Source organism: Octodon degus, unplaced genomic scaffold (genome assembly GCF_000260255.1).
Source record: "Octodon degus isolate 3935 unplaced genomic scaffold, OctDeg1.0 scaffold00050, whole genome shotgun sequence".
Taxonomy (NCBI): Eukaryota; Metazoa; Chordata; class Mammalia; order Rodentia; family Octodontidae; genus Octodon; species Octodon degus.
This window is the reverse complement of record NW_004524626.1, coordinates 7832545-7857104: the sequence shown is the minus strand read 5'-3', so window position 1 is coordinate 7857104 and position 24560 is coordinate 7832545. Positions and strand designations below refer to the sequence as shown.

Sequence of the window (24560 nt, the reverse complement as noted above, 5' to 3'; positions counted from 1 at the left end):
TAAGTGTCACATGTCAGGGGTGGGTGAACATGAACCTCGAGATCAGAATTCAGAATCTAACTCCTCCCTCCATCCCTGGCTTTCCTGGGGAGGCCTCAGTTTATCAGAGAGACCTAATCACACACGACCTGTCCCAATTTCCAGAAGAGGTTTCCCACCAACACTGCAGAGAACCACGAGCTTCCGGAGAGGCCTGGAGGCAGCCACTGTTACCGCATGGGTTCGGGCACGTGTGGCTCCCCTCGTCCGGGGGGGGAAACTGAGGCTCAGAGATGCGACTGTGTGGCCTGAGGACACCCTGGGCCAGGCTTGGTCCGGGAGTCGCAGGTGGAGGTCAGGGGGCGGGGCTGGCCCCGGGGAGGTCACGGTCACCTCACCTTCTCGCTGCTGCTGCTGCAGGAGGGGCGGCGGCTGCGGGACGCTGTGCGCGATGGGCGTGATGGCCGCGGTAGGGTACATGGCTGCGGAGACCGACAGACAGCGCGCACGGCTGGGCGTGAGGGCGGCTGGGGCCACGAGTTGGGAGCCAGGCTAAACGCAGGGGAGGGGCGGGGCCACAGCTCGAGGGGCGGGGCCAAGGCCAGAGGAAGGGGTGGGACCATAACTCAAGGGAGTGGGGCGGGGCTACAGCAAGAGGCAAGGACGAGGACACACGGAAGACGGGGTGGGGCGGAGCTGTGGTTCAAGACTCCGGGGTCCAGGCCACAGAGCAGCAAATAGGGCCAAGGCCCTATATAAGAGGAGGCAGGACGAAAGGCTGAGGGCGGGGCCATAGCGCAGGGTGGGCCCAGGGCAGAGCTCAGGAGTACTGGAGTGGGGGCGGGGCTTATTCAGATATTCTGTCAGTCAAGATGGGGCGTGAGTGGCGGGCCCAGGTGCTGGAGGAGGGCGGAGGAAGAGGCGGGGCCAAGCGCTGGGATTGGGGCAGGGCCAGAGGTGAGGCCGCCCCATCAGACTGCCGAGCAAGAAGATAAAGAGGGTAGGACCAGACCTTCAGAGACAGGTCCAGCTTTGGGTCGTTGGGTGTTAAACAGGGGATGAGTCCAGAGTAGTCGGGGATAGAGTTAGGGCCGGGATGGGCACAAGAGGAGGAAGCCAAGGCTGTGACCAGACTTAGGCGGGGCTACGGTAGGCGTGGTCAGGCAGGAAGAGCGTATCGGATGGGCGGGGCTAATGGGCGGGGCTCTAGGGGCGGGGCCAGGATAGCTACGTACCTGTGTACTGCTGAACTCCGGAGAAGGCAGGATGGAGCGTCTCGGCCACTGTGGGGCTCTGAGCTGCGGGACAGACAGAGCTGGGTGGGGCGGGGGCGGCAGAAGTCTTCTGTCCACTCCCACCTTTGACAACCAGAGTGGGAAACCTCAATTTTACAGGCTAGCAGAGTGAGACTCAGAGAGGGTGAAGCCCTCACGGGATCGGTGAGATAGGAAAGGGGAGGAACTGGGCTAGAGCTCAGGTTTCTCGGACCCTATCCGTCCCTATCCTGACCCGTCTTTTCCCAGTGGGACCTTTCACTCCCCCCCCCACCATTCCCCGTATTCTCTGGACTCTCCAAGACCTCGGCCTGGCCCCAGTCACTATCAGCCCTGCGCCTTTTTCCCAGTTTGCCCACTGAAGCCACGCAGGCCCACAGCCGCCACCAGGGGAAAGGGGAACAGAGGGGAGGGGAGGGGTTGCCCAGGCTGTTAAAACTGGACAGTGCAAGGAAGAATTCAGTCTGAGCACTGCTCCAGTGGAGGGTTACTAGAGGACAGGGGTCATGAAACAGTTTTCTATCCTTGGGGGAGGATTACTGGGCATTGAACCCAGGGCCTTTGTACTGAGCTATATGGCCAACGATGTTTTATTTCTTATTTTGAAACAGGGTCTCACTGATTACTACATTGCCCAGGCTGGGCTCAAACTTGTGATCTTTCTGCCTCAGCCTCCCAGATTCCTGGAATTATAGGCTTGTATCGCTATGCCTGGCTGCATTTTGTCTTGATTGTAATGGTTGTAAAAAATCTGTTTGTCTCATTGCTATATGTTTCTCAATAAAAGTATGGGGAAAAAAATCTGTTTGCGACGAAAGGGCATAGAAACACACACACACACACACACACACACACACACACTGAGTACTTCTGGCCCATGTACGATCTGAATAATACCTGAGTTAATCCTACCACACCAATGTCAGTGTCCTAGCTTTGATGATATGCCACTGCATCCATTCATTTCAAAATTTAAAAAAAGTTAAAACCAACTTCTCCATAGCAAAAATGACTTAATTCACGGAAGGTTTTAGAAGATGTTGGTCCTTAAAATCACAGACATGGGGGAGAAGTCAGGGCATATCTGATGCAGGAGGGCAGAGGACAGTCCACAGCAGAGCCTCATTAGTATTTACTGCGTGAGCAAGGGAATGAGCAGCTAGTGGAGGCGCTGGGAACTGCCCGGCACTAGCCATGAATAATTAAGATCTACGGTGATGTTCTGTGTCACAGGTGAGGTCGACACCTGCATCCTCATGTCATTGTCAAAGCAGCCTCAAGACGAGATGACTGTTATTTGCCTCATTCTGCAGAACAGCAACCTGAGGCAGCCCATCTAGTGCCAGCACTATGGTGGGGACACTCTCAGGGACCACTGCAGTTACCTGGGTAGGGCACCAGGCCATTGGCATACACGGTCTCCAGGGCAGGGTGCCCTCCTGGGAAGGGCACAACACCAGCGAAGCCATTGGTGATGGGCGCCACGAGGCCGGGCATGGCGGCAGTGCCAAGCAGTGGGGGTGAGTGCAGTCCTGTGGAGGGGAAGGAGTCAGGCAAGCCTTGGCCGCTGCACGGGGCCCCACCACCACCTTAGACCCTTCAGCTGCTCACCAGAGGCAGGGGCAATGGGCGTGGCGGGCAGCCCGTTAAGGCTGACTGCGCCAATTTGCTGGATGTGGCAGGGAGAGAAGGCCACACCAGGGCTCAAGTAGCTGCCTGAGGTGGACAGGACCGTCGTCTGCTGCTGCATGAGCTGGGGGAGGACAGGGTGTCAGTGGGTGCAGTCTGCCCTGAGGCCACCACTCAAAGGCTGTGGGTCCCCAATCACTAGAGGCATGGAGGGTCATACTGGTTATCTTACCTTAGGCAGGAATGGGGTTCATTTAGAAACTGAGTTTCAAACTAGGAGCCGAGCTCAGTCAGGACTTGAGTGCTCAGCGTGGAATCAAGGTTCGGCCTGGGCTCAAGGCTCAGTACAGCTTTAGGGTTCATTTAGAAACTGGGGTTCAGAGGGGCTGGGGAGATGGCTCAATAGAATAAGCACTTCCCTGGCAAGTGCAAGGGTCTGAGTTCAATTCCTGGTTCCACCAATAAAAAAAAAAAAAGAAGAAACTGGGGTTCAGGTCAGGACTTGGTCTGGCATCAGGCTCAGTCAGAAATTGGAACCTTGCCTGGGATCCCCAGCCTAAGATCACAGCTTAAATTTAGGGCTCAGTGAAAAACAGAGGTCCTGCTAGGGATAAAGCTGAGCAACAGGGCCGGGGAGATAGTTCAGTAGAATAAGCACTTCCCTGGCAAGCACAAGGGCCTGAGTTCAATCCCCAGTTCCGCTAAATAAATAAATAAATAAAGCTGAGCAACATAGTGCCTGCCTGGTGAACATGAGGTCCTAAGTGCGATTAAAAAAAAAAAAAAACCTTCAAAATAAAGAACAGTTCCAGTCTAGGATCAGGGCTCAGTCTACTTTTATTTATTTATTTTTTTGGCAGAACCGGGGATTGAACTCAGGCCCTTGTGCTTGCCAGGGAAGTGCTTACTCTACTGAGCCATCTCCCTGGCCCCTTCAGTCTACTTTTAGTACTCAATTAGAAACTGAGGTTCAGCCTGAACCAGGGCTCAGCCAGGTCAGAGCTCAATTTGGGACCAGCCTGAATTTGGAGGTTCAGCTCAGAATTGACTAGAATCTAAATTTGGGGACAGGGCTGGTGAGATGGCTCAGTGGTCTAAAGCACCTACTTAGAACAAGCTATGCTAAGCAAAGCACAGGGATCACGGTTCAATCCCCCAGCACCACATGCCAGCCAGCCCCGCCCCCTGGTGGGCTGAGCTGGCCACACACAAAATAAATAAATAAATAAATGTTTAAAAATAAATAAATAAATAAATTTGGGGACAGCCAACATCAGAGTTCGGTCCAAGGTGGAGTTTTTTGGTTTTTTGTTTGTTTAGTTTTTAGTTTTTTATTTTTTTTTAAAATATTTATTTATTTTTATTACATTTATTTACTGTGTGTGTGTGTGTGTGTGGCCAGCTCAGCCCACCAGGGGGCGGGGCTGGCTGGCATGTGGTGCTGGGGATCGAACCACGGTCCCTGTGCTTTGCCAAGCTTGTTTCAAGTAGGTGCTTTAGACCACTGAGCCGTCTCTCCAGCCCCAGTTTTTTGTTTTTTAGACAGGGTCTCGCTATGCAGTTCAGGCTGGCCTTGAGCTCACTTTATAGCCCAGGCTAGTCTCAAACTCACAATGGTCCTCCTGCCTCAGCCTCCCCAGTACTGGGATTACAGGTGTGCGCCACCACACACAGCCCAAGGCTCAGTCTTAATTTGAGTCTAGGGTTGAGAATATACTAAGGGCACTGCGTAGATTAGGGGCTCCGTCTGCATTTGGTCTTGGAGGTGGAGCTGAGCCTGTGATCATGCCTGTCCTTAGCTGCAGTTTCAGCCTGGGTTCAGGGCTCAGTTCAGCTTGGACTTGGGGGCCACCCACAGCCAGCACAGGCTCTGAGTCAGATGGAGCAAGAGGCAGAAAGAGGCAAAGAATCGGAAGCCCTTGGCAGGGCATGGACGGGCGAGATAAGCCGGGTCCCCATGCAGGCTCGGGAACCGGCACACGCGGGGCGCACATCGGGTCACTCACAGCCTGGGCGTAGGCACTGTAGGGGCTGAAGGGCAGGGCGAGGGACGGCGTCAGGATGCCCAGCTGGCCCACCATCTGCTGCATGCGCCGGAGGGTGCGTTCCTTGTCTGTGTCTGCGAACTTGACCACCAAGCTGGAAGAGGCTCCCTGTGGGGCAGCGGGAGGCCCGGCAGGAGAGAGGGGCAGGAGGTAGCCAGGACTCTGGGGTCCTCCCAACCCTCCTAGAGCAGACCCACAATAGCCTGGGCCACAGTATGAATGAGGAGGTGCTGGCAGGTGGCAGGTGGCCCCTGCTTGGTGGGCACACATGCGGTTAGCACCCTGACTTGGGCCTGAGGGAAGGGATGTCTCTGGCTTCAGGCAGGTTTGTCCCAGTGTGCTCTGCAGCTTGCCTTTGCTGCCAGACCCCTCAGAAAGGGAGCTCGCTCCCTGCAGGACACTGTGTGACCACAGCAGCTCTTGGGGCCCCTTCCTCAGGGGGAATACCTCCATGACCCTTGGAGCCCCGCGCTACTACAGACCTCTGAGTCCTGGTCTCTCCTCTCCCCCAGCCTGCCCTCCCACCTTATGTGCCAGTCCTTCTCTCTGTGTCCAGCTGCCAGTTTTGACCCTTGCCCATCCCCTCCTTCGGCCCAAAGGGGCATGTGCACATGGCCTGGCCCCATCTTCCAGGGGCACTCACACATGCAAATGTACACAGTCACGTATCAACATGCAGGAGCACCAGCCTACACCAACACACAAGTCTGTGTAAACTAACATACCCTTGCACACATGGCTCTGCATGTTTGTACCTGCCTGTGTGCACACAGCACTCCGACAGCACACACCTGCTGCTCATCACACACATATGTACACAATCCTCTCACATACCTGCAACACACCCGTGCACACACACACCATACACAGAGGCAAGCACATACATGTACACACACACACACACACACACACACACACATATCCTACAGCCAGGGTCTGCACCTCTTGGGAGAGCAGCCAAGAGCTGAGGGCTGGCGGCTGCAGTGGCAGGGCACACTGAGGGCCCGTTTTGTCCCTGTCCCCCTCCCTCTGTCCCACACCCTGAGCTGTGGCCTGAGCAGCTCCCACTCACCGGCATGGTCTGGCTGCCGTGCAGGGCGTGGATGGCCGCCTGCGCCTCCGTGTGGGAGGAGAACTTCACAAAGGCACAGCCTGCGCCGAGAGGAGAGGAAGTGAGGGCGAGGGGCCGAAGGGCAAGAGGGGGACAGGATGACCAGACAACGAAGTCAGAGAGATAGACAGCCGGGCGCCAGGAGCAGTCAGCTGGACGGCCAGACAGACCTAGGGTCAGTCGGTGGGATGCCACCCAGGCCAGCAGCGCTGGAGCCACTGTGGCCAGCAACATCCACCCCGCCAGCCACTCAGCCCTGGTGGACAGATAGCTGCCCAGTAGTCTGCAGACACACACTTGAGTGGACAGGGCCAGGCAAGGCCCATCAGAGAGGAGTCATGTCCTCAAAACAATCAAGGGGTCGGATATGGAGAACACCCACCCTCCAGAGCCCCGCTCAGGCCAGGCAGAGTGAGCGGATACGCAGGATGCAAACCACACGCCACCATCACACAGCCACAGAACCACCGTCCTGTGGACAGCCACGCGTGGGGATCACAAACCGCCTTGCCAAGAAGACTGAGCTGTCACACGGGCAACATCAGGCGGATAGACAACCAGAGAACACTAAATACAGGAGAATGCCACAGCCCAGCCATGAGGACAGAGGCTGCAGGGCACAGCCCGCCCACCCAGCTCCAGGGTCCCCTGGCACGTGGGGCAGCTGTGGTGGCGGCAAACTGTTCTGGAATCAGTCATATGCCAGACTAAGAAGCATTCCTTCATAGAGTGAGACAGAGTGAACATCACAGTATATAGATTAGGTATCAAAGGGTCAGGCACAAGCTGGGTGTGGTGGTGCATGACCGTAATCTCAGTGCTTAGAAGGGCGGAGACAGGAGACTCACTGTGAATTCAAGGCCAGCCTGGACTGCATAGTGAGTTCAAGACCAGCCTGAACTACAAAATGAAATCCTGTCTCAGAAAAATAAAACATTATCAGGCACGCAGAGGGCACTGGACCAGTCAGTCCTAGGAAGGCACGGCAAGGGCAGAGGCAGAAATCGAGTAGACAGGGGGCCGGGGCTCAATAGAAAGAGCGCGTGCCTGGCAAGTGCAAGGGTCTGAGTTCAATCCCCAGCTCCGCCAACAACGACAAAAAAAAAAAAAAAAAAAGAAAGAAATCAAGTAGACAGATGGCAGGACAAGCAGGATGTGGCACATGCTTGTAATCCCAGTACTTGGGAGGCTGAGGCAGGAGGAGGATCGCTGAGAGTCTGAGACCAGCCTGGGGTACAAAGTGAGCTCAAGGCCAGCCTGAACAGCATAGTGAGACCCTGTCTACAAAAGACAAAAAAAAAAAAAGGCAGGCAGGACACAGTAAAACCCAGACAGGACACTCAGAGACAGACTGGCAGATCCCAATGAAATGGATTCCTAGTTAGAGCCAGGTAGAAGAACAATCGTGCAACTCACAGCCCCCTCTGCTCCTCGGGAGCCAGCCCCACGCAGCCGCCCACTCTTCCAGCCTCTCACCTTCCTTATGGCTGCGCCCACCATCAAGTCCCACCCACAGACCGCCCCGCCTCTCACGAGGCCCCGCCCATGCCCCACCCCTAGAGACACGCCCACCAACTGGCTCCTCCGCTGGCCCCGCCCCAGCAAGGCCTATCTCCGCCCCGGAAGGCCCCGCCCCTCAAGCGGCCCCGCCCCACCCGCCTGTCACCTTTGCTGCTGCCATCAGGCCCCCTGAGCACAGTGCATTCGTCGATGACCCCGAAGGGCTGGAACAGCCGCAGCACATCCTCCTCGGACTGCTGCTTGTTCAGCATCCCCACAAACAGCTTCCGGTCCCCTGTGGGCGGAGACACCACCTCAGCCGAGTCCCTGGCCTCCGGGATTGCCCTGTCCTTCACTGTCATGCGTGTGAGGGAAGACACCGTCCCATGTGCGCCCAGCTCTGCCCCTTGGTGAATGCACAACTCCCTAGTAATCAGGAAGGTGGCAGCTTCATCTAGGGCTAGCTAGCTGGGTTACTATGGAAACCGTCCCGGGCAGCTGTCATTCACTTGTGGAGGTGGGAGGGAGAAAGGAACGGAAGCAGAGCTAGCGAGCTCCAGGGAGAAAGACCCTTGGCGGGGGGGACGTGGAGACAGGGCAGAGAAGGAATCAGAAACAGAAAACAAAGAAGAGGAGAGAACCAGACGTGGGAGGAGAAGAGAGGTAATTTGGAGAGACACATATCCTGGCTCCCTGTTCCACACTGACAGCCAGAAGAGAGAAAATGAAAGTGTTTCCTAACTCAGATTGGTTTTACCGGGCTCCTATACATACACAGGCGTCCTAACAGCCCTGCCCATACCTCTCCTTCCCCTATCTGGCTGGTCTTTTTCAGCCCTCTTTCCCCCAAGATGGAGAGAGAGAATATAAAAATGTTAAGAATAATCAGTTCTGGATCCCACCAAAGGCAGCTGAGCGTCCCCCTTACACACACACAACTTCATGGGCCCGCTTCACACTGAGGCTCTGGCCCAGGCAGGGCCCTGTGGCTCCAACTTGCGGAAAAGCCTATGCCAGACCTACGACATCTAAGCACACATGCGCAAGCAGGCGCCACCCCCGCCCTCCGTAGGCCAGGCCTGCTCGCAGGTGGTGCCCCGGCTGCGGAGCTGAGCTCCAGGACTCATGCACGCCAGCTGCAGAAACACAGGTTTGCACACATCTGGACAAGGGTCTGCATGGATGGATGAGCATGCACACAGGCACATCTGGGGAACTCTTTCTACCCTGCAGGGACCCCACTAGGAACCCCCATTACTGTGCTCTGAAAGGAGCAGGACATCTGTAAATCGGGGAAGCCTCCAGGCTGGCAGCAGCCCCATCCCCCGTTCCTCTGGTGCCACCCAGCTGAGTTTCCCCCACTGTCCTCCCCTCACCCCTCCACCCTGCTTCTGCCGCCAACCCCATGTCCGGTGACCACGGACAGATGACAACTACCTCCGCGGCTCTCGCTATCGGCAGGCTTCACCTGGATTGGCCGCGCCATCTGTAAGGAGAGACAGGAGGGGAGAGTGAGGGTTTGGCCTGTGGGGCCCCGCAACGCCGGCAGGGGCTCTGCCTCAGCTCAGCCCGATACCCCTGCTCACCTTCCCTGGTGCCGCCACCCACTAGCCTCAGGACCCTGTAAGACCCCAGTCAAACTAGTAGACTCACGATCCCACCTGGAAAGTGGGACATGTCTGGCAAACTCTTAGTTAGCCTTCAAAACCCAGTGACAATTATCCTTTCTTCCTGGAAGTCTTCTTGTCCTCCCTAAATGTGACAGATTGTTTGTAAAGATGGCCTAATTCCTTGAGTGTCCTACAGGTCAGGTGACTCTGTGCTGTCTTCCATCAAGAACTGAAATCTATTTTCTCAGCCTTGGAACTGGACCTGACCATTAGACTTTTTCTAACCAACAAAATGAGGTGACAGCGAAGTGGTCGACTGGATTCAGAGCCTTTCTTTTGCCTTCCTGGCATGCTGGGACTTCCACTTCGACATATGTGAGCTACTGAGTGACACTCAACCCCAGGAGAAGCCAGTGCAAATCACTCACCCCTGGGATGAGTCCAAATCAAATCAGTGGGGCCGGGGAGAAGGCTCAGTGGAATAAGCACTTGCCTGGCAAGCGCAAGGACCTGAGTTCAATCCCCGGTTCCGCAAAAAAAAAAAAAAAAAAAAAAAAAAAAAAAAAATCAAATCAGCCCACCATACAACCACGAGCAGATAAAATTACCAAGATAGCTTGCTACTCGGCAGCAGCTGACTGATACATCCAGACAGCTACTTTTAGCCGGCTCCCAGCAGAGAGAGTAAAATACCTGAGTGGACAAATCATGAACCATCAGGAACCACTGCTCTGAATTCCTCCAACCCCCACCTCAGACCCTGAAAATAATAAAAATGATCCTGCCACACACACAGCGCTGACATCAGCCAAAGGAGATATCTGACAACAGATTCAAGGGTGTGGGAGCAGGGTGGCCTTTGCTTGTCCACAGTCCTGGGATAGAATCCTCTCATTTTGGAGCCTCCTGAACTCTTATACATCCTTCAAAACCCAGCTCAAAATCCCCTGCCCAGCAGGCATCCTGCATTGCTTCTACCTCAGGGCTGGAAGCATCAGCACCTTGCTTCGTCTTTCTCCTCCCTGGGGATAGCATGGTCCCATCCAGGGCAGGGTATGTGGAGAAATCAAAAGTGAACAGGCCAGAGACAGGCACCCTGGTTGGAACAAGTATTTGTCCCAGACCCTCCTGGGCGAGCTTACTGCAGAACAGTTTCCACCCCCCACATCCACTCAGTCCGGGGATCCAAGACAGGGCCCTGCACCCATCTTAAGATGTGCCCATCGAGGCCCAGAAAGAAGGGACACGCTGCCTCGGCTTCCTGGACTGTGGCCCAGGAGCTTTCCACCTGCCCCAAGAGCGCACCCCTGTTCCCTGTCTGTGAACCCCAAATCTCCTGCCTCTGAAATCTTTCCCCTCTCTCAGATCCCGCAGTCTTCTGAAGGCCTCTGAGCAACCCTCACCTGGGGTCCCTCCCTCGACCCCTCCCTCTCCTGCCCAGCCCCTCCCCTTCCCTTGTCCCCTCCCCCTCTCTAAACCCTCCCCCTTCCGGTCCTTTCCTCCTGTCTGAGTGTGTGTCCCGGACCCACTCGGGGTTACCTACATTTGAACTCAGCCTTGGAAATCCCAGAGAGCCCTCGGCCTTCCCCAACCAACCTTCGTGTCACCAGCCACGCCCTCCTCGGGATCCTGACCACCTGGCAACATCCCCACCACCGCTCCCTTCCCCCACCCGGCCAGCAGCCTCGCGGCCCCGCCACCCACCCCTCCACACCCAGGCTCCTCACACCCTGGGTACCACACCCCAGCGCACTGGAGGCAGAAGGGGAGGTTACTCCAACCGGATAGGACCAGCTTCTGGGACAGGGGTGGCCAGAAGAAGAGGGGACAGGAGGGGGAACCCCCAAGCTCAAGCCTCCCTCTCTCCCACCAGCCCCCTCCCGCCTCCGCTGGCCCTCACCTCCTCCTTTCCCCTCCTCCTTCCCAGCACCTTGGGCAGAGGAGGATGGGGTTGCCATGGCAACGCTGATTCACCACACGGAAGCTGGCAATTGTTGTTGCCATGGAAACCGCCTCTTAGGGGCGAGCCCAGCTCCTGCCTTGCATAAAAGAGATATTTAAATATAATCTTTTAGAGATGGATGAGCTGAGGGAGGGAGGGAAGGAGGGAGGGGTGGACACGGAGAGAATCTCCCCCATCACCCAGCCCCCTCCGTCCACACCCCGTTCCCAGGTTCGCAGGATTTGGGGTACCTGCTCTCCACCCTTCACTCCCTGCACCGTCCACCACTGGACCCGAGACCTTCAGCCTCTGATTGCAAAGCCCCTTCCCCCATCCCGGGCCAGCTGGGGACCGAGGAACGGGGCTCGGTCTGCCCAGGGAAGCCGGTAGGGACCCCCTCCTCGGCAGACCCCAGCCTCTGCCGCGTTCCGTGGCCCCTCCATCTCCGCCCCACGCCCGGCGCCTGCCTGCGCCCGCCTTACCCACCGGCTGCGCCGCGCCAGGCTGGCATCCACGTGCCGCCGCCGCCTGGGCGCACGGGCGCGCACACGCCGGGCCGGGAGGAGGCGCCAGGCAGGGAGCTGGGTCTCCCCACACCCCACCCTCCTGTCGCCCTTGCCCGCCCATCTGGCCCTGCCCACCTCCTTCCGGCTCCCTCTCTCCATCTGTCCCACCAGGTCTCTGCCGAGCGCCCTCCCTCGTCGTCCACCTCCACCAGCTCTCCATGGCTGCATCTTTTCCTTCCCCCTCCCTTGTTTTTTACACTAACTCGACATCCTCTCTGGTGTGCCCCAATGTTGAGTACTTTAAAGATCCAACACCAGCGGATGGAGTTCGAACACTGACACTTCCACGTGGGGCTCAGGAGTTGGAGCAGAGGACAGGAAAGAACCAAAAGTTACCCTGGTGCTTCGCTGAACATGGAAAATCTGCAGTGGGTTTTGAAGTAGGAGTAGGAGTTTGGGGAGGGGTCTGGAGGTAAGAACCTAGCACAAATGAAAGGAAAATGAACTGAGATAAAGAAAGACCTGTGGTTTCCAGGCTCCTGAGAAAGCAAAGCTGCCTCTATGGTTCTGGGCAAACAGCATGCAAAGCACATGGAAAGACCAAGCTGTGTAGCCAGGGAGAGGGCTTGGGGTGATTCTTGGGAGGGACACCATGGGAGCCTCCTGAAATTTTAGAAGTATCTGGGGCATCCCTGTCCCCCCCCCCCATGGTGATGAAGAGAGGAACAGCATCCTCTCTGATGGCAAGGCTCTTCACAGTAGAAACTGGATCTATGGCTCCCACTTTCCCCAGGGGACTACAGGAGCCCCAGGCTGCATTTCCGGTGAGAGGCTGGGGATGTGTTGGGGTCTGAGTCCTGCTCAGCCTCAACCACAGGGTCTCCAGGTCCGGCCTGGCTTCTATCCCAGGAGACTGGTACCCAGCTGTTATATTTATTTATTTTGTATTTAGGACAACGTCTACAGGGTCTCACTACACAGCTTGGACTCGTAGTGATCCTTCTGTTTTCAGCCTCCTAAATGCTGGGATTACGGGCGTGCGCCCCCACGCCCAGTCTCAATCGCAGCATCAGCGAGCCCTGGGTGGGGGGGCGGCATGGCAAGCGGAGCAGGAGATGGGACCTGGTCCCTGCGTCTGCCTAAGCTGGCGCTTTAATCCACCGAGCTATCTGGCCGGCCCTTCAGCTGTGATCTTATTCCAGAATGGTGAGTTGATTACACTGTGACCCCTCACGGGCCACCAGCACGCCTCTGGGGGACCCTGGCAAGAAGGGGCGTCGCCTTTGCGCTCCTGAAAGCAGCTATGGAGGCACTCCGAAGTGGGGGACACGCACAAAGCTACCAACGGCCCAGGTGCCTGAACCCTCATGAGGTTTTTGTTCTTTTGGTTTGGTTTTTTGAAACAGGGTTTTGCTATGCAATTCAGGCTGTCCATGAACTCACAGCGATCTTACTGCCTCGGCCTCCTGTCTCGGCCTCCCCAGGGCTGGGATCACAGGTGTGCATGACCTCAACCGGCCCTCGTGGTCGACAGAATTAGAAAAACAGAAGCGCCCATTCCTACAGCCCCTTAACCCAGACATTCACGAAACATCTGCAGCAAGAGGGAGGCTGGGAGTGGGACGATCTATCGCTCCAGATGCCCAGCTCTGCCCCTCACTGTTGGGCATGCACAGTGCACGAAGGGGTGGGACCATGTCCCTGTCAGAGGCGAAACTCTGCAGGATTGGGCTGACAGCAAAGCTCCTGGGGGTGCACAGACCCGAGAGCCCAGACATCCACCCCATATACCCCAACTTCCACCCTGCAGGCTGCACTCCATTCCCGAGGGTGTTCCCACCCCCAAAGCCACCCCATCTTTTACTCTTGAGAATGTCACCTATAGAGAATGAATATCCTGGGACCTGAGCTCCTGATTGTCCAAGGCAGAAATTCAACACTTGTCAGCCAAAACCACATCCTAATATCTCTGTTCATTGCAGCACATACTGGAAGAACTCAGACATCCCTCCGGCGCAGGTTAAATATAGTACACACTTGTGTGGCGGAGTACTATGCAGTGATGAAAAAGCACACACCACTGCTTCCCAAGCCAGGGATCAACCTCATCTACTTCCTAACAAGTAAAAGCAAAAGCCAAGTGGGAAAGATGTGCACAGTGGGTGTCTGAAGCAGGAGGATCACTTTGAGTTTGAGGCCAGCCTGAGCTACATGGTGAGACTCTGTCTCAAAAGAGAGAGACAGAGACAGAGACAGAGACAGAGAGACAGAGACTCCCAGAGTCCCCACGTTCCACATGCAGCTCCAAGGGCTTCCTTGTCACCGTGGAGCACAATGAAGATGTCAGCTGGACCGAGGCCAAGGCTGAGAGGCCAGAGGAGCCAGATGTGTGGAGCTGGGTACCCGTGGCTGTGGACGGGTTCCTGCCCTCTCTGAGCCCCCACCTTGCCCTCTGTCTGTGCACCTCAGACTCAGGAGAAGGTTCAGGAAAGCCCCCAGCAGGGCTGAAGGACAGTGGTGGCCCTCTGTGGAAATCAAGGCACATAAGCCCAGAGATTAGGACCCTCACCCTCCAACATACGTGCATCACAGTGAGACCGCAAGCTCAGCCATCGACACCTACTATGGCGTCATCCCCACACGCAAGGGCAGCACTCAACCACTGGGCCCTGTCCCGGGGGATGCGTTGAGAGGTGAGTTTGTGTTGGTGCGAACAGCACTGAGCACGGTTACAAAGACCAAAGCAGTCATGACGTCACTAGGTGGCATGGTCTTGCTTGCTTGCTTTCCATTTGATTTTGTGGCGCTGGGCATTGAGTCCAGGGCCTTGGCGCTGAGCTGTCTAGCCCTAGTCTCTGTTCTTTTTATTTTTGAGACAGGGTTTCACTAAGTCCTGAAGTTGCCCAGGCTGGGCTCTCAGTTAGGATCCTCCTGCCTCAGCCTCCCAAGTAGCTGGAATGGCAGACGTGTGCCGCTGTGACAGCTTAGGTAATGTGATCTTGGGACACCACAGGCATAAATGCAATAGGTCACTGACTGAAACGCTGAGCTGTGCATGACCGTGTATGCTCACAGCTAACTGGAGGCCCATTAGGCTAATGCGGTCTGTTGTTTGAGAGTAGACTTTAGAGCTGTGACACCCAATATGGCACCAGCCTCCAGTCTAGAACATCCTAGGTCTGTGCTGTCCAATACAGCAGCTGACACCCGTCCTACAACCCTCAGGTCTGTGCTGCCTAATCCTGTAGCCGTCCATTAGGTGTGGTGCTTTAGGTTTACATATAAATTTCTTTAAATTAATAACAATAATTCGGTTTAAAAAAACAATAACAATTCGGTTTCTGAGGCACACTTGTGGCAGATCAAAGGCTCTTTGTTTTTGTAAATAAAGTCTTATTGGCTCATAGCTGAGAGCACTCATGTACAAGTTGTCTCCGAGGTGTTTATGCTTTGAGCAGCTGCCACAGGCGTTGTATGGCCTGGACACCCGAAAATATTGGCCTTCCGAGCCTCGGTGGAAAAAGTTTACTGACTTGTTCTATTTCTCTTTTTATTTTATTGTTTTACTTCTTTGTGGTACTGGGATAGAATGCAGGGCTTTCATACTGAGCTCTATCCTCAGCCCTTTTATGATCTTTATGTTGCGTCAGGATCTCTCTAAGTCACTAAACTGCTGAATTGCCTTCAGCTAGGCTCAAACTCGCAATCCTCCTGCCTCAGCCTCCCGGGAGTGCTGGGCTGACAGGTGTGTGCCACCTCACCTAGCTGCTGGTATTATATTTTTATTTGCTAACACCATTCTAGAAGATTCTCTGCTCCTCATTCTCTTAAGCAGGGTCTCCCTGTCAACTCTGTCACCATTTAGGGTTGGGGTGTTCTCAGGGGTGGGGCCCCCGCAGCACTGCAAGGTGCAGCAGGGCAGGAGCTCTCTGACTCATGAGGACCACATGCCCCCAGGTATCACCTGGGGCAGAGTCCCCTGACTGAGCCCCCCCAGTCCTGCCAGTGAGGAGGCCCCCAGTGTCTGCCATGTCCTGACTCATGCCACCTGTGTGACCTCATTTGAGTGTCTTCCAATTAGAGGATCCAGGCTGCTGGGCCAGCTCAGGCCCCCATGAGGTCCTCTGAGCCGAGGAAGAGGGCATGGGTGGCCTGAGGACCAGCTCTGGAAGAAGGGACAGTGGCAGTGAGCAGCACGCACTCCTGGTCATGGGGCCAGAACAGGGCACAGAGCTGGACGTGGTGGTGCATGCCCGTCATCCCAGCACTCTGGGAGGCCAAGGCACGAGGATTGCACATTAGAGCCCAGGCTGGACAGCTTAGGAACTTAGGAAGACCCTGTCAACTCAAAATAAAAAATGAACTGGGCTGGAGCTCAGCACGAGTGCAGCCCCTAAGTTCCATCCACAATACTAAAGGAAAATAAATAAAAATAAATCAAATCAGACTGTTCCTCTGAATGTCACCCTTTCACAACTCTGGAGTCATCCCGGGAATGAAGCCAAGCTGCCCACACAGTGACCTACCACGTCCCCTCCCTCGACCTCTGTGGTCTTCAGGTGCATCAGGCACTGTGCTGTTCCCCCTCGCATGGCTGTCCCCTCAGCCACATCGCCCTTCCCACAGGAGGCACAGGGTGACCCCCTAGGAGGGCCTTCCTCCCCATTGGAAGCTACCGCATCAATCCACACCCTGGCTGGCCGAGGTGGCTCTCCATGCACAGAACCTTAAGGGATGGGGCCTTACGGAGACCCTCAAGTCTCCAAAATCAACATCCACTCAGCAGCCTCACTTCTCAAATCTCTCCAGCCTGGTCAGCAGGAAAAGGTGCAGCCCAGGGGAGGGAGGAAGAGGCGGTCTTCTGGGTGGGTGGAGCTCAGAGATGCACTCAGGGGACCACAGTGTCGGGTGGCTCTGAAGTGGGGAGAGGCTCTGTGGGGCAGGCTGTGGGGATGATGGGCTACGTGGGCTGGCGCTCAAAGGCGAGGGAAGAGACAACTTCCGGGGTGTTCCAGCCCCCTTGAGCCCTGCTGAGCCTAGAGGACATGAAGACAGCTGGGGAATCACCCAGAGATGGTGATGAGAATTTAGCACGGTGCTGGCGAATGATGGGGGCCTGTGAAACCCTGTTGCATGGAGGGATGGATGTGTGGATGTGTGGATGGATGTGTGGATGTGTGGATGAATGGATGGATGGATGGATGGATGGATGGATGGATGGGAGCGTGGAAGGTGGATAGGTGGATGGGTGGATGGATGAATGGATGGATGGATGTGTGGATGGATGTGTGGGGGTGTGGACGGATGTGTGGATGTGTGGACGAATGGATGGATGGATGGATGGATGGATGGATGGATGGATGGATGGATGGATGTGTGGATGGATGTGTGGATGGATGTGTGGCTGTGTGGACGAATAGATAGATGGATGGATGGGTGGGTGGGAGGGTGGATGTGTGGACGAATAGATGAATGAATGGATGGATGGGAGGGTGGAGGGTGGATGGATGGATGGATGTGTGGATGGGTGGATGGATGGATGGATGACTGGATGGGTGTGTGAATGGATGTGTGGATGGATGGATAGATGGATGGGTGCATAGATGAGTAGATGGATGGGTGGGAGGATGGAAGGATGTGTGGATGAATGGGTAGATGAATGGATGGGTAGATGGATGGGTGGGTGGGTGGATGGATGGAGGGGAGGGTGTGGGTGGATGGATGAGTGGGTGGGTGTATGGATGGAGGTGTGAATGGATGGATGGGTGGGTGAGTGGATGGGTGGGAGGGTGGAAGGATGTGTGGATGGATGGGTGAGAAGGTGGATGGATGGGTGGATGAGTGGTGGGTGGATGGATGGATGGATGGATGGATGGGTGGAAGGGTGGGAGGGTAAAAGATGGATGGATGAATGGGTGGGTGAATACGTGGGTGGATGGGAGAAGGGATGAAAGGATAGATAGATGGGTGGATTATTTGATGAGTAGGAGCATAGATGGATGGATGGATGGGTCAAGAGGTGGCTCAGAGGATATGTGGATGAGTGGGCAGGTCAGAGGATACGTGGGAGGAGGGATAGATGAATAGATGAGTGAATGGATGGATATGTTGATAGGTGGATGGATGGATGGATTAGTAGGTGGATGGGCAGATGGAGAGATGGGTAGATAACTCAGAGGGTGGATGGATGGGTGAGAGGAACCATGGGGAAATGGGTGCTGCACAAGGAGAATGGTCTCCCGCCCTATAAGAATTGAGAACACCGGGCCTGGGAGATGGCTCAGTGGAATAAGCACTTCCCTGGTAAGCGCAAGGGCCTGAGTTCAATCCCCGGTTCCGCCAAAAAAAAAGAAAAAAAAAAAAATTGAGAACATCCCAGGGTCTGGAGGGAGGCCCGCAGGTCCTGACGCCTGCTCTCCGGCGTGCTGGCTGCTGACACTGGGCCAATGTGCCACACTGCACCAGCTTGCTTCCCCAGCGCTCTCTCTACCCTTCCCATTCTCCCCAAGGACCGTGGGCGGTAGAGGCGACAAGCATGTCATCCTGAGGCTGGGCACAAAGTGAGAGGCGTCCTCCTCGGTCACCTTCGGGTCCCAGCTCCAGGTATACGCACCCTAAGCAGCCTTATGGAGATGGGTGATGGAGACCGAGGGGACCGAGGCCACCTTCCGGCAGCCACGGGAAGGCGCTGAGACACGGAGTCACGCCACAGTCACGCCCCGCTGAGGCCTCGGCTGACTCTGAGGCAGGATGGTGCTGTAGCCTCATTCCCGCTCCTGGCTCACGGCAGCTGCACAATGTCCCCAGCAGAGGGTGACTTCCGTGCAGCTCTTGGTGCTGTCGCAGCCCTGAGACCTTAGGACACAGAGTCGCTGGTGCTGGCTGCATGGGCTGCCCGCCCGCCCGCCTGCCTGGTTCAGCTGCTTGGAGAAGGGGCGCTGCAGTGGGCTGGGACAAAGGTGGACTTGGGACTTTACATTCCGTCCACAGCGCTGTTGCCTGTGCCTGAGATGGCTTGCTCTCTCCCACCCGTAGGGGTTGCACAGGGTGTGGCCCCCAAGGGTCAAGGGCCAGAAGCGTGGTTCTCACGTGGCCGTGTTGAGAGGCGGTGGAACCTTTAAGAGGCGGGACCTAGAGGGAGGAGTTTAGTTCATGAGGGCGTGGCCTCCAGGTCTTAACCTTGGGGAGGATGAGTTGTAAATGGAATGAGCCCAGCTTGGTGGGGGGGGGGGGCTGTCATCTGGAGTCTGAGGCAGGAGGAAGCCAAGTTCTAGCCCAGCCTGGGCAACTTAGCAAGTTAGTGAGCCCTTGTGTCAAAATTAAAAAATTAAAATTAAAAAAAGTTGGCCCAGCCCGGGAAGATAGCTCAGTGGAATAAGCGTTTGCCTGGCAAGCACAGGATCCTGAGTTCAATCCCCAGTACCGGAAAAAAAAAATTTAAAAACAATTTTGGGACCAGGGAGATGGCTCAGTGGAATAAGCGTTTCCCTAGCAAGCGCAAGGGCCTGAGTTCAATTCCCTGTTCTGTCAAAAAAAAAAAAAAAAAAAAGAGTTGGAGATGTAACTCAGTATAAAGGCCCTGAGTTTAATTCCAGTACTGCAGAAGATAAATAAATAAATAACTGGAGGGGGACTGTCCCCCCCCCACTGTGTGACCCCACCCTCTCACACTCTGTGCTGTGATGTGTCTGCTGTGGGGTCCTCTCCAGAGGTGGGCTGCTGGTGGTGCCATGCCCAGGAGCCCCCAGAACCATCAGCTTGCTATGCTTCTCTCTTTTCTCAGATCCCCAGCCTCAAGTGTTCCAGCACCGAAGGACCAGGACATCACTGATACATCATGGTTCTGGTTTTCTCTCAAATATCAGCCTGGCACCCCAGCCCCCTGTGATTCCCTTCTTTGTGGGGTTGACCACCACGGTGCCCTGTGGCACGCTTCTAGTGTGAGGACCAGAGAGGTTAGGTCACTGACTCACTGTCACACAGCCAGGATGGGTGGGAGCCGTGTGTACATCGCTGCCTAAGCCACAGTGCACCGCCAAGAGGGGCTTTTCATTCTTCATGGTGGGGCCGAGACCCCAATCCAGCATTTTTGTTACTTGTTTCTTTTTTTAATTTATTTATTTATTTATTTATTTATGTGTGTGTGTGTGGCCAGCTCAGCCCACCAGGGGGCGGGGCTGGCTGGCATGTGGTGCTGGGGGATTGAACCGTGGTCCCTGTGCTTTGCTTAGCATAGCTTGTTCTAAGTAGGTGCTTTAGACCACTGAGCCATCTCACCAGCCCCTTTTGTTACTTGTTGAGAGCTGAAACAAACTGAAGACGGAGCTCGTGTCCCCAGAAGTTGCACCCCTGCACGACCCTCCCGTGCCCTCCCGGCCTGCCCTCCTCCTTCTCTGCCCCGGCTCCCTCTGGTCCAGCCGCACAGGCCTCCTGGCTGCTCCTGCAGTGAGCTGGGCTCTGTCCTGCCCCAGGACCTTCGCACGGCTCTGCCACTGCCTGACGACATGTTCTTATCCTCCAGGTCTCTGCCCAAAGACACAGGAGCTCTGGGCCCGGCAGGCTTGTGCAGTATACAACCTGAACGACCATACACAGCCGCCCACCCCACTGCGAAGTCTGCAGCACAGCACAAGCAGTGTGTATGCTCACCCTGGAGACGTCTGCCCCTCCACCCCTCTGCCTCTTATACCACTGAGTCCAGAAACAGGCACATGGGTTGCAGCCAATCCCAGGAAGGGCTGGGCCCCAGGCCAAGAGCAACCCCTGCATCCCCCTCCGTCCCACCACACAGAACTCACCCCAGGCAAGGTCTTCTGCTCGTGCAGGGCAGTCTGAGCTTTGATGGCAGAGTCCCTGGCACAGTAGGTCAGGAAGGCACAGCCTGGGGTGGGAAAGAAAAACAGGGTTAAAGGGAGCCTGCACAGCCACGTCACAGCACCACGACCCCTGGTGACCAGAGGTGGGAACTGTCCCATGTCCATCAATAACAGATGGGTGCACACAGCAGTCCACATGGTAGAATATTACTGTGTCAGGAAAAAGATCAAAGTCCTGATACTGCTACACCTAGGATGGATCTTGAGGCTGTGCTGCTCAGGGAACCAGGCCAGGCATAGAAGGATGCACCGCAGGGTCCCACCCCCAGGAGGGCCCAGGGAAGGGCTGGGAACAGCATTTCCTGGGGACAGAGGTTGGATGGGGATGGGAGAGGCCAGGAAGTGGATGGCAAGGATGGCAGGCAGCCAGGTCGATGCACGAAGTGCAAAAAGTGAGCTGTGCACTTAGAAATGCTTCAGAACCATGGTGCCCACCTACAGGGCCAGCCCGCTGGGAGGCTGAGGCGGGAGGATCACAAATTTGAGTCTGGTCTGGGCAACTGAGTAACTTAGCAAGACCTTGTTTCAAAACTTAAAAACAAAAGGTTGGGGATGGAGCTGAGTTCAGAGGTCCTGGGTTCCATTTCTAGTACCAAAGGGGAAAAAACGTTAAATTGATAAATGTTATGTTGTATATATTTTACCACAATAAAAATTATGGGGCTGGTGAAATGGCTCTGTGGTCTAAAGCACCTACTTAGAACAAGCTTAGCAAAGCACAGGGACTGCGGTTCAATCCCCCAGCACCACATGCCAGCCAGCCCTGCCCCCTGGTGGGCTGAGCTGGCCACACACACACACACACACACACACGTAAATAAATAAAATTTAAAAAAAAATTATGGCCAGAGGCTGGGTGTGGCAGCACGGGCCTCTAATCCCAGCACTCAGGAGGCTGAGGCGGAGGATCACTGCAAGTTCGAGACTCACCTGGGCTACAAAGTGAGCTCGAGGCCAGTCTGAACTGCATAGTGAGACCCTGTCTAAAAAAGACAAAGATTTTTTTTATTTTTTATTTTTTTTTGGCGGAACTGGGGATTGAACTCAGGCTCTTGTGCTTGCCAGGGAAGCACTTATTCCACTGAGCCATCTCCCCGGCTCCAAAGATTTTTTAAAAAAATTACAGTTGATAAAGGCAGGAAGAAGTGCTGGCCTGATAACTTGTAGACTAAAGCACCTGCTTAGGTAGAGTGCAGCGGCCTGACAGCCCCACCCCCGGGGCGCCCTGAGACAACAATTAAAGCTGGGCGTGGTGGCGCATGCCTGTAATCCCAGCTCTTGGAAGGCTGAAAACAGGAAGATCACTGAGTCTGATCTACATAGTGAGACTTAAATACAGAAAAATAAATAAATAAAGGCAGGAAGATCATGAGTTCAAGCATGGCCTGGACTACATAGTAACACCTTGTGCATCAAAAACAACATCAGACAGCTGATGCTTGAGCTCCTTAGAGATTCTGTGTGTGGATTCTACCCAAAGGGGGTAGATGGGGTACGAACATCTACTGTTCTTCAGCTTGTTCTTTCCTCCTCCTCCCCCTCCTCTTTCTTCACCGCACTGGAAAAAGGACCAGAGCCCCACACTGAATGCACCCTCAGAACCTTCTTCTTCCTCTTCCTCTTCCTCTTCCTCCTCCTCTTCTTCTTTTCTTTTGTACCGGGGATCAAACTCAGGACCTTACGCTTGCCAGGCAGACACTTGTTATTTTGTATTTAGAGACCTGGTCTCCCTACCTCGCTAAGCTGCCAGGCTGGGCTCGAACTTGTGATCCTCCTGCTCAGCCTCCCAGAGTGCCGGGGTGACAGGCGTGCAGCACTGCACCTGTCTTCTCTCTTCTTAGGGTTTCTATTTTCTAAATTTTACTCCCCACAGTTTTCAGGGACAGGAGCCACCTTGAGACAGGGGTCTTAATATCGGTGAGAAACTGGCCGATTGGCTTCAAGCAGCTGTACAGCAGGGGCGAAGCCCGCCCTCCCTCCTATGGTCTTTCTTTCGCTCACAACGTGTCCTGGTCTGTGGGACTTGGAGGGCGAGGCCCGGACGGCAGCGCCAGGCCCCTGAGGCGACCTTGAAGCCGCACCGCGGCGGGGGCTGGGAGCTCGGAGAGGACGCCGAGGCGGGGCGAGCCCACCCAGCCAGCGCCGCTGTCCCTGGTGCTGAAGCACTCGGGAGCTGCTCGGGACGCCTCTGCGGGGCAGCGCTGGGGCGACGTCGGTACAAGCCGAGGAACCCCAGAGGCCTCCGAGGGCTGGGGAACAAATCGTCCCCACGGTCTCAGAGAGTCCAGCCGGCTCTAGCCCACGCCCTCGCTTTAGCCTTCCAGCCCCGGAACCGTGAGAGAATTAATGTCTGTCTTTTTGAGACGGGGTCTCCCTGTGTAGCCCAGGCTGGCCTTAAACTCACAGCGAACCTCCTGCCTCAGCGTCCCGAGTGCTGGGGTCACAGGCGCCCACTCCCCACCCCACTCCCCACAATCCAGGGTTTGAATGCTAATAGCCAGCTGGATGGGATACCTTTTGAGGTTCGAGTCTCTCCCAGGTGCTTTCCCTGGGATATTTGGGGTGCCACGGGGCAGAAAGGGACTGGGCTAGGGTGAAGGGACCGTAGAGCCTGTCTCGGGGCGGAGGCGTCCGCTCATCCCAGCCCAGGCCCGGAGAAACCTGGTGCCAGCCCTCCCCCACACAGCTATCCCAGGATGACAGGGCACAGACCTGCTGGCCGAGCCTGGGGGTTCCCCGGGAAGTGGGCATGCGGGCAGACGGGGCAGTTCCAACATGAGGATCCTCGCCCATCTCACCCATGAATGACACTCGGCCACTCTCAAAGCCTGAACTGGAAGGGAGATGAACAGGAAGGGACACACAGGTAGGAGACAGTGGGGAGAGGGGTTTCTGGGGCCTTGCTGAGAGGGCGGGCCTAGCAGATGCAATGGAAAAAATACAGCGACATTCTCATGAACACCCCCTCAGACCCCAGCACACCCATCCGGTCATCCTCCCCCCTTTCTGCAGCAGCGCTGGAGTCCTCCTTCCTGAGTGTCTGTAACCATGCTCTCCTGATGTCCTGAGTGGATTCAAAGTGCTCCCCTTTCGTGGGCTTTGGGGAAGGTGTAGAAGTCCCACAGTACCAGATTGGTGACTAAGGAGGACTCAGCATCACAGGTTTACGAGCTGCTGTTCACATCTGGTGCTCGGCAGCAGCGTTCACCATCTTTTTGATCACACCTCATAAAGACCCCCAGGAAAGAGGACTCCAGAGCTGCTGCAGAAAGGGGCGAGAGCATGGGATCAGCATGTCTGGAGAGGGGAGGAGTTTGAGGAGGCTCATGAGAATGCGGCCTTTATTGCAAGACATTTTAAAATGTAAACACTCTTCATACAATTTCAATCACTTCTTATAAGAGAGTGCTGTAGGTTAAACTGTCCCCTCCCAAAATAAAAGCTATGTCTGTTTTAGAACCTTGACATCATTTGATTTGGGCAAAGAGTGTCTGCGGACAAAAGAGATCCTGGGTGGACTACAGGGGCACGCCGCCCCCTGGAACCGCTCTGTTTGTGCTTGCATTTGTCTTTGTGGTACAGCTGGGTGAACCAAAGCCCAGGGAGGCCACGCGGCATGTTTCAGACAACCTCTGCATTTCCACCCAAATTGGGAAGAAGGTGGCAGGCATTTGGGGGTGAGGTCATTTACTAAAGCCTGCCACAATGATCTCAGGGCCCGAATGCATGCACACATACACACACACTCATGCACAAACACGCACACACATGCACACTCATGCACAGGTGCGCATGGCCATGTGGGCATGTGCACACCTGCACCAAATTTTTCTAAATGAAAAAAACTGAGGCGGGGCATGGTGACACACCCCTGCCATCCCGGCACACAAGAAGTGGAGGCAGGAAGATAGCCAAGAGTTCGAAGCCAGCCTGTACTACACAGAGGGACCCTGTCTCAAAAACAAAGACCTCCTCCCGCCTCCCCTGCTCCCTCTACTCCAGCCACAGGGCTCCTCCTCCCCACTGCTGTGGCTCCAGGGCCACCTTTTTCTTTGCTTTATTTATTTATTTATTTATTTTTAAATATT

At 55.4% G+C, this 24560-nt stretch overlaps 1 protein-coding gene across 8 annotated transcripts in view; it reads right to left on the bottom strand.

The window, feature by feature from the left end:
* The window catches only part of Celf5 (CUGBP Elav-like family member 5), a 35802-nt gene that overhangs the window by 5722 nt on the left and 5520 nt on the right, over positions 1–24560 (bottom strand). For 2 of the 8 annotated variants that reach the window (XM_023717023.1, XM_023717024.1), the window contains exons 2-10: positions 20395–20477; positions 8976–9024; positions 7705–7833; positions 6000–6079; positions 4889–5035; positions 2865–3006; positions 2639–2785; positions 1215–1277; positions 378–461 (exon numbers count right to left, since the gene is read on the bottom strand). In XM_023717023.1, coding sequence (XP_023572791.1) covers positions 378–461; positions 1215–1277; positions 2639–2785; positions 2865–3006; positions 4889–5035; positions 6000–6079; positions 7705–7833; positions 8976–9024; positions 20395–20477 — 924 coding nt within the window. Of the gene's footprint in view, positions 1–377; positions 462–1214; positions 1278–2638; positions 2786–2864; positions 3007–4888; positions 5036–5999; positions 6080–7704; positions 7853–8955; positions 9025–20394; positions 20478–24560 lie in introns of those variants that run through there. The other 6 variants (XM_023717026.1, XM_023717028.1, XM_023717027.1 and 3 more) reach the window with 4 other exon arrangements.